The following is an 8,744-nucleotide window of genomic DNA, read 5'->3' on the forward strand; positions in this document are numbered from 1 at the left end:
CAGCGTGTCTGCTGCCTCCTCCCAACATCCCTCCCCTATTTTTGTTTCCGCAGCAGCAATCCACCCCATCGCAGCAGTGGGGCGAGGTTGGGAGTTGCTCACCGGGGGATTGCTCCGGCTCCGCTTCCTCGCTGCCAGCCCGTCTGCCCGGGGAGAGGCTGCCCTCCGTGTCCGGCCCGTGGGCTCTGAACTGGAAGTGCTGAAATGACTCGTCTGTCCCAAAAACGCTTTATGCTACGCCCCTTCCCTTGCTGGCCAACCCCCCCCCTCCCCGTGGGCTGCAGCCTGGAATGACGCAGGGGCCAAGACCGAGTTTTTGCAAAGTTTGGGGAGGATGATGTCGAGTATTTACAGGGATTTCTCTCTTTGCCCAGCAGCAGCTCATGGAGGTTTAAGCACATTGTTTATTTTCACATTGATTAAATTTACAGCAGCAATTACGTGGTCCGTGCAGGCAGGGACGTAGGGCAATCCAGATGCAGAACTCACACGCGTGCTCCGGCCCTGCATCCCGGCTCCCATCACTAGCACCGGCGCTTCCAGTAGAAGCGGTAGCGTGTGCTGTAGCTCCCGAGGCTTTGCTTCAGGCAGAGGACCAGGCTGCGGTCGCACTCGCAGGAGAGCTGGGCGCACCAGGAGCCCTGTCCTGCGGGCAGAGGGAAGCCCAGGGTCAGCCCCGGCTTGCGGGGGGGGGGGGGGGGATGTGGGGACACCCCCTTTTCCAGGGTCCTACTTACTGCAGAAGGGGCTGCCAGTGTGCCAGTCATAGCGGTAGCCTTGCATCTTGGCATTGCAGTGGTAGCTCAGGAGGTTGTTGTAGCAGGTATCATGCAGCTGGCAGCACCTGCATGGGAGCTTGAGGCTTTGGGCGTTGGGGTTTTTTTCCCAAATTTTCCCCCCTACCCCCCAAATTTGAAACTGTGTAAGGATGTGTTCAGGCATGGAGATTTTTAAGCGGGTGCTTACCTGTCTGTGGCATCCTTGGGCTGCCCTTTGCCCCCGAAGCCGCAGTAGCAACCGTAGGAGGAGTAATACAGCAAGGCGTTTTTCCCCGTCGCCTTTGTAATCATCTTCTGCAGCTCCCAGAGGCTCCCGTGAGCTGGGGACAAGCCTGGGGAGGAAAACCAGTGGGGCTCATGCTGACTCCAAACTCCCCAGCAGCATCCCCATCCCTCTGGCCCCCAAACTGGTACCAGACTGGTGATGTCTTAAAAACAAGTAGATGCAACGGAGAGGAAACTTATTCCCAGCTCAGTGCAGGAGAGTTGTTGCGTGTTTGGGAGAGGTGGTGATGGGGAAATGTTAAGAAATCACCAGCCTGGTCCCAATTTCCATGGATATAACTGCACAGGGAGCCGTGGGACCGGTGCGAGCGAGGACACTTACCCCAAGCAAACAGCACAGCAAAGGCGACGAGAGAGTTCATCTTTTCAACAGCCCTGGGAGAGGAAACCAAACCATTTCCCCATTATATCAACCACTTTCTTTTATACTTCTCCCCTTGTCTGGGGGCAGAGATGCCCCCCACCTCCGGGGATTAGGGGAGACGAGGGGGGCAAGAATGGACCCGTCGCCATTGCTTCGGCACAAAGCGTTGCTGCGTCGGGGATGGGAAGCGATGGGAATCAGATGGCGGAGGGGTGAGAAAAAGCAAAATGAAGGGAAAGGAAGAAAAGTTGGAGGAACAATCAGCCCTCGAGGGCTGCACCCCACTGCTCTGCCTTCTGGGCTGGCACCTCAGGTAGCCTCTCCTTTGCTCCTGCTCTCCTTTGTTCCTGCTCTCCCGGCATGGACCTCACTCCCCACTTTCACCGTGGCTTTTGCTTAAAGTAGGAAAGGGAGGAAAAGCGTTCCTCTATCCTCACTTACCTTGGGAAAGCCACCGCTTGCTTGTAGGGCCCCGCAGCCCGCAGCGCTTTCTTTATACAGGGTTTGTTCCCCACTGTCGGATGCTCGTTTTGCCCAAATCTTGCTGACAGGACTTTTCTGCCAAGGACAAGGTGCCGTCCTTCCCATTCACAGGCAGGCAAGAAATCCCCCCCAATGCCCCAGCTCCGTACGCCATGCACAGGGCTGGGTGGGATGGGCTGCCAAAGCAGCATCATTTCCAGCCCAAGGAGGAAGCCAACACTCTGTCCCCCCGTGGGAGATGCCTGTGGGCCTTTTTCTCTGCCCTCCCCAGCACCACGGTGTTCTATCAGGGGGAAACAATAGCCCTGATTCAGCTTTTGCATCCCGGCAGCTGTGAACGAAGCGGGTTTGGGGTTTTTGAGGGGTTGTGTGGTTTGGGAACTGTCCCTCTGCCATGCTGCAAAGGTGATTCAGGGTGAGTTATCAGTTCTTTGGGAGAAGTATATGGGCAACAATAAAAGCATCTTTAAATGCGCAGTTCCCAGAAACAAGGCGTTACGCAGATACCGGATGATTAAACGCTCACCCACCATGAGAGGAGAATGAAGCAAAATGGATGTTTTGGGATGAGTGAATGCAACTTCCCTTTATCTCTCTCTGTATGGTTTTTCCACCTCCTCTTTGCAACCCCTATGCAGAACTCATCCCTTATGGAGAAACCATTTAGTCACCAACTTAACTGCCCTCCTAAATTAGCATCCACCTTAGGATGGGTGAGGCTTTGAAATTTTCCCTCCTCTGCAGATAACTATTCTTTAGCCTTAATTTTGGCCACCATTTTTAGTTAAGTGTCACAGGAAGGTCTAAATCATCTCCCACATTTTCCCACTTTCATTATTCCTGTAAAAACATCTTCTGGCCATATCTCACCTGCCCCTTAATGCACCATTTTGTTTTAGCTCCGCGAGTGAGTTCAGCTGGCAGGAAGGGGTGTTCAGAGAAACCAAAAAAAACCCAACTGCCATCAGGGCTCGCTGCTGGAGAATTATTTTGTTAACAAACCCCATGGAGTTTTACTTGGTGGCATTTACTTGTCCCCGTTTCTCACTGCAAAGTGCTCCTCTGTAGCTGGGGATCTGGCAGCAGCAATATTGCTCCGCAGTGGGATAGACCTGGTGCTAGACCTGCAAATTACAGCCGCTGTTGGACCTTTGGCTTTTTTCAGGCTGCTGTCAGGACCATGGAAATATTGGGGTGTCAGGCAGATGGTGTGCCTAAGGTGTGAGATGCAAAAATGCTCCCCAAACTCGGCAGCCCAGATGCCACTGTTGCAGTGCGTCAATCTCAGTGGCTCTTACAGAAAAACACCACGGAAAATCATTTTGAATACCTTTTATTTAATTATCTTTGCTGGGAAATGAAATTAAGAGAGAAAAGAGAGGAGGAAGGGACAAAAAATGGAAGCTGACATGATTTTCTGGGACTGGGGGATCTCCATCCGTAACGTGCGTGTGCCCTTCCTCACCCTGAGCATCACATTGTGGATGCTGGCTCTGGCTCCATTCAGCCCCCACATCAGGCTTTTCTTGCCATAGCTATGGGGAAACCCAGTCAAAATCTGCAACCTTACGTGCAGATTTCCCCTCCTCAGCACTGGAGCTTACTTCCTCGGCATTTCAGCCTGAAATAGAAGTGGTAGGATTTATTGTAGGAATGCAAAGCGCTTGAGAAGCACGAAGCCACCGCTTTGTCACAAAGGCAGGTCTCTCTCTTGCACCAGCTCTGCTCGTTACCTGCGGGGAGAAAACACCGTGCTCTGCAGTGGCTTTTCTGGCTGGCATCAGTAATGGGGTCCCCTCGGGGCACCCCCAATGCCTGGAGCTGCCCGGGGGAAGTGCATGAAGAAGCATGCCCTGCTGCTTGCCCTCTCCAACCTGCCCGCATCCCTCGCAATGCCCATTTATTTATCGTAAGCTGTGTCCTCCCGTACGCACCCGACTGGGCATCAGGCTGGTTTCATCCCTGGGGGGGATGCCCTCCTGTGTACCCTGCTCCGGGGCTGGGGTGTCGCAGGGAGCCATGCTGGTTCCCCACCTCCGTGGGACCCCTCCCCCCCATCTTGGCAGTACTCACTGCAGACGATGTCTCCATCGGCAACGTCGAAGTGGTACGGGGTTATCAGGGGTCTGCACTTGCCCTCTCTCAGCTTCCTGTAGCAGCAGTCATGGGCATGGCAGCACCTGTGGGGGACACCATGCCAAACCGCTGCCCCTGAACCCTCCCTCACCACGCTTGGAAGGTAAAGGAAGCTCCAGCCTCAAATTTAAGGTGACTGGGAGGAGAGGATGACAAGGCAGCAGCAAGACGTGGCTGGGGAACGGCACAAAAACCCCTCTCAGAGCACACCGGCACCGGCAGGCTGCCAGCGAGGAGTTTTTTAGGGACCCCCAGCACACTTTTCCAGCCAGGGCAGCGAGGGGCGATTCTTTTCCAGGTACTCACTGGTCAGTGGAGTCCACCGGGGTCCCTCTGCCCCCGATTCCGCAGAAACACCCGTACCAGCTGTAGGAAAGCAGGGCGCTTTTCCCTGTGGCTGACCTGATCATCTGCTCCAGCTCCAAAACGCTGCCACGAGCCGGCAGCAGCCCTGTGGAAGGGCAGAGGGACAGGCTCACGCCAGTGCAGGGTGAGGAGGCAGGTGGGATTCCCCACGGCTCGCACTGGGCAGAGGAATTAAATAGGTCTGGCGTTGCTGGAAGTACAGGCTTTCAGGCATGTGAGACATGAGAAGCCCCAAAAAACCCCTCAGGATTATGTCTGGTTTCTGCAGCTACCTGATTCCAGTCTGGCAGAAGATATTATTGCTCTCTGTACAGGCTGTGCCACGCTTGCATCCTGCAACTAGCAATGCCACGTTGCCAGGATCAGCCCTGGGCTTGGCACAGGCAGGAAAGCAGTTGACAACAGGCTCCAAGGCCTCTTAAAATAAATATGGATCTGAGCATCCCAAAGCCTCACCGTTATGAAGACCTCCAGGATTACAGCAGTGCTACATGAAGCATTAGAGAGAAACTGCAAAATTTAAACTAAAACCTGAATCGTGCACAAAGACTCTGGATTTGTACATCTTTTTTGCCAGGCAGATGAGATCCCAGCCTGGCCCGGTGAAACCGAGGCACTTACCGCAAGCCAAGAGCATGGCAAAGAGGAGATTCTTCATCCTCAGGCTGGCCCTGAAGGAGGAAACAGCAACGGCTGGCAATGAGCAGCACCCTGGGGGCAGGACAGATGCTGCCCCCGTCCCCGCACCAAGGGCACAGAGCTGATCGGGTGCACCCCGGCAGCACCGCACGGTGACATTAGTGTCACCGTGGATATACAGCATTGTGAAGATATCACCGTGCTCGAGTGCATGCAGCTGACTCCCAGTGGGGACTTTTGAGTCTGGTTTTGGGATGCAGCGCTTGGCAGGGATGTGTACAGGGACACACTGGTTGTCCTGCCTAGGGCTGATGGAGAAGCTCACCATCTGCAGCCTCCCTCCGCCACTCCCCAAAGCTGTCTGATGAAATAACGTGGCAATAAATCCCCCCTCTCCTTACCCCGCCTGGACCTCGCAGCTCCAAGACTGCTGGCTTAGTGGGTTTGCTTTATATAGATGGCGAGGTCCACCCCTTCCTCTATCTGCGCTGACAGTGCTATTCATCACAGAGCAGGTCTCGCCGAGTGGCCCCTCGGTAAAGGAGAAGGTTCCCATCCGTCCCCTTTACAAGAAACATGAGTTTCCCCGCAGCGGTGTGCCACCAGCATGGCCAGTGGCAATGCTCCCTCCGTCATCTCGCTCCTGCTTGTTGGCTGGGCATGAAGCTGTCTCCATCTTGGGCCGACGCAGCTTCTGGATGAGGCCAGTCAAGGTCTTGGCCATGGTTTTAAAAGCTGCAGGATTCGGTGGCTGGAGAGACAGGACAAAAGCGATTTATGCCCAGGAGGTGCAGAGCTGGCACTGCAGAATTCACTGCATCCTTGTTCCAGCTGCAGAGGTGGCACTTTGGCCTCGGTGTCATCTCAAGTGGCTGCTTGGTTTTGCCAACTCATGCCCTGCAACCTCGGAGACGGTTCCTCTTGGCTCTTTCCCTTGCAATTGCCTCCCCGCCCCCCAAATCCAAGTCTGCATCCAAATGCCACCACGCCAAATCACAAGGGGAGCCAAAGGGAGGACAGCGAAAGGTGCGGTCTCATTTTGTGGGTCTGTAGTTTTCCTGTCCTGCCCTCAGGGCATAAGAGACCCCAGCAGTGCATGGGAAGGGGTCTGCAAAATTAAATCAGCAGCAGCAAAGGCTGGAAATGGCATGGAAACCCAACTTGGAATGCTTTTTGAATACAGTTTATTTAATCACCATAACTGAGACATGATACGAAGACACAAGGGAGGCAGAAAACCAGAGGAGATAAGATCAAAAGCTGCTATCTTCCCTGTGAAACTGTGGGGCCGAGAGCAAATACACACAAATGCACGGTATCAGAGGTATATGCGGGGCTCCACCCTCTGTAATTAACCACAGTTGGAGGGAAGGGAATTTGGCCAGGGGTTGAGAGGAGGGATTGTAAGAAAAAGGCTCTGGGGTCTGTATTCAAGAAGAAAACCTCTTGTTGAATTTCTTGAGAGCCACCAAAGCTGCTCACTGGAAAGGACGTCACCTCCCAGCTGTCCTCCAAGGCTAGCAGAGATGTCTGTCCTGGGGCTCTTCTTCCCTCTAACCTTTTATTTCCTGCTGCCAAGTGGAATAAAAAGCCATCCAAGCCTGATAAGGAAAGGATGGGGAGCAACAGCTCACCTGCTCCCCACTCAGGCGTGCCGAGTGGCTTACCCCTCACCACCTGCACAAGAAACTACCTCAAAATGCCACGATGCAAACTGATGGGCATCACACTGACACCCAATCCCCCTGCTTTCCCCACCTGACTTTTAAAACCATGGCATCCCTGATGATTAGGCATCCCCTTCCCACCTCATCCACAAAAAACTTCCATTATAGAAGATTTTCCCATTGTGGTGTTCATTATCTGCGCTGCTCGTGCTCGCGTGCTTTGGCGTTGCAGGTCCTTGCCCTTCGGGGTGCGTTTGCTGCTGTGTTGGCCCTGATTTCCTGGGTTTCTCCTGTAAAGTTTGGCTAAACCTTTGTGAAAGGCACCATTCAGGGGCCTAAACAGAGTCCGGAGGGCTGGGATCACGCAGGTTGGGGATCCACAGGTGGCTTTAACCAAATCCCCTCATTTTAAGTCCTCCCTCTCTGCGGAGGATCTCAGGAGAGCGAGCACACAAAGCTAAACCCCCTCTTTAATTGAGCCACAAACCCGAGGGCTTAAAAACCACCCATGGAAGTTATTATCCCATTGGAAATATGAAACTTCTCAGCCTTCCTATGGAGCAAACAAAGAGGGGTATCAACCCGCACATCTGTTTGTTCAGGGCTTTATTGAAATGTAAGTATGCCCGGTGCTTTGATCTACAGAGCCCGTGTCTTCCACACGATACTGCGATACTGCTGAACGTCCTGTGGATGGAATGAGCTGATATGCAACCCTTTCTTACCCTTTTAGTGCACAGGTACGCCTTGATCTTTCCCCGCTCGCAGGGTAGATAAGTTATCTTAAGTTATTTATTGCTTGTTTCTTGCTGCCTTTGGTGGGCATCTGTTAGTGGGAGAAGCATCTGGTTAACTAGAAGTGGGTTTAAAAAGGGATTAATGGGGAGAGATGGAAATGTCAGCATTACGTGGTGTGTTCCCACAATGAAAACTGACTCAGGGATTGTTTATAGCCCGGGGGATCGGGAGGACTCCCCCTCCCTGCCAGCACACACCGGGATGCCAAGCTTGCAGGCTGTGGCTCTCCTGGCACAAAGAAAGCTTAGAAGTCCCCCAGAGAAGTTGGTTTAGGTCCCTGTATGATCTTGTGCGTAAAGCATCTTTTGTTTTTTGAAGGTGTTGTCATCAAAACTAAGGAGTTTGGTGTTTATTTGTCTGGTTTTATTCAGTGATTGCTTAGCTGAAGCTGTTCAATCACACTGTCGTGAAACTGATGTCATGGCAGGGTTAAAACCTAGTCACATTGCTCCAGTTCTGCTGCCTTTGCTCAGGAGAGAGTGTAACACCGTATTTTTTTCAGGGTTTAAAAAAAAAGGCTTTTGGTATTCAAGTGGGGTGACAACAGCATGGTTTTGCCTTGGGTGGGACGGGGGAAAGGAGAGCTCCTGCAGGAGGGATGGGGGCAACCTTGGTATCACACTCACAGGGTTTGGAGCAGTTGGTTTTGGGGCTGGTTTTGGTGCTGCCACCACCTCCATCTCCTTGTGCCCCTCAGGACAAAGGCTCCGGCCCCGCATGAGATGGGAGGGATGCCCCCATGCCGCCACCGAGGCCCCGACGCCCCATCCCACCGCTGAGCCCGAAGGGGGGCACGGCGACTCAGGTATGTCCCTCTCCCGTCTCCACCAGCGCGTCGCGACCGTCCCCGGGCCTGGTTCCATGCCCTGAGCCCACACTGGGTGGCCACCACGGCCGTCCCCGGGCCTGGTTATGTCCTCCAGACAGCAGGTGGTCACGGCCATCCCTGAACCCATCCCGTAGGCCGCTGCTGGGCCGGGGCAGCCAGGCCGGGCAGTCCACCGCGGCCCCGGCCTCCCCGGGACCCGGCAGGATCCCGACCCTGTCAGCCCTCGGGCCGCGACATGGCGGCTGGAGGACCGTGACCGACGGCGCTCCGGCCAATTCGTCTCTGTGGTTGCGGGGGGGGCGGGGCCTGTCGCGCGACCGGAAGTGGGGCCGTCGCCGTGGCAACGCGGCAGTGTTTGCCGGCGGGCGCGGGCGGCCCGAGGCGGCAGGTGAGGGGCG

At 54.5% G+C, this 8,744-nt stretch overlaps 2 protein-coding genes across 2 annotated transcripts; both read right to left on the reverse strand.

Moving 5' to 3' along the window:
• Positions 1–524: 524 nt before the first annotated feature.
• LOC104838002 (basic phospholipase A2 Cdr-13-like) lies at positions 525–1,426 on the reverse strand. The gene is made up of 4 exons (XM_010577510.1): positions 1,387–1,426; positions 967–1,111; positions 738–844; positions 525–646 (listed from the first exon to the last, which is right to left on the reverse strand). Exons 1-4 carry the CDS (start codon positions 1,424–1,426, stop codon positions 525–527), a joined length of 414 nt encoding a protein of 137 aa, XP_010575812.1.
• Positions 1,427–3,498: 2,072 nt separating this feature from the next.
• On the reverse strand, positions 3,499–5,071 carry LOC104837855 (phospholipase A2, membrane associated-like). Its single transcript, XM_010577273.1, has 4 exons — positions 5,035–5,071; positions 4,354–4,498; positions 3,985–4,091; positions 3,499–3,644 (listed from the first exon to the last, which is right to left on the reverse strand). Exons 1-4 carry the CDS (start codon positions 5,069–5,071, stop codon positions 3,499–3,501), a joined length of 435 nt encoding a protein of 144 aa, XP_010575575.1.
• Positions 5,072–8,744: the final 3,673 nt, after the last annotated feature.

Source organism: Haliaeetus leucocephalus, unplaced genomic scaffold, assembly GCF_000737465.1.
Source record: "Haliaeetus leucocephalus isolate CR32 unplaced genomic scaffold, Haliaeetus_leucocephalus-4.0 Scaffold556, whole genome shotgun sequence".
Lineage (NCBI taxonomy): Eukaryota > Metazoa > Chordata > Aves > Accipitriformes > Accipitridae > Haliaeetus > Haliaeetus leucocephalus.

What these genes read in the sequence shown, in the direction of transcription:
- LOC104838002 (XM_010577510.1), bottom strand. Translation starts at nt 1,426, where the DNA reads ATGAACTCTCTCGTCGCCTTTGCTGTGCTGTTTGCTTGGG. An exon ending in TGCTGTGCTGTTTGCTTGGG is followed by an intron (nt 1,112 to 1,386) that starts GTAAGTGTCCTC and finishes TTTCCTCCCCAG; the next exon opens with GCTTGTCCCCAGCTCACGGG. An exon ending in CACTGGCAGCCCCTTCTGCA is followed by an intron (nt 647 to 737) that starts GTAAGTAGGACC and finishes CTCTGCCCGCAG; the next exon opens with GACAGGGCTCCTGGTGCGCC.
- LOC104837855 (XM_010577273.1), bottom strand. Translation starts at nt 5,071, where the DNA reads ATGAAGAATCTCCTCTTTGCCATGCTCTTGGCTTGCG. An exon ending in CCGGTGGACTCCACTGACCA is followed by an intron (nt 4,092 to 4,353) that starts GTGAGTACCTGG and finishes TGTCCCCCACAG; the next exon opens with GTGCTGCCATGCCCATGACT. An exon ending in CGATGGAGACATCGTCTGCA is followed by an intron (nt 3,645 to 3,984) that starts GTGAGTACTGCC and finishes TTCTCCCCGCAG; the next exon opens with GTAACGAGCAGAGCTGGTGC.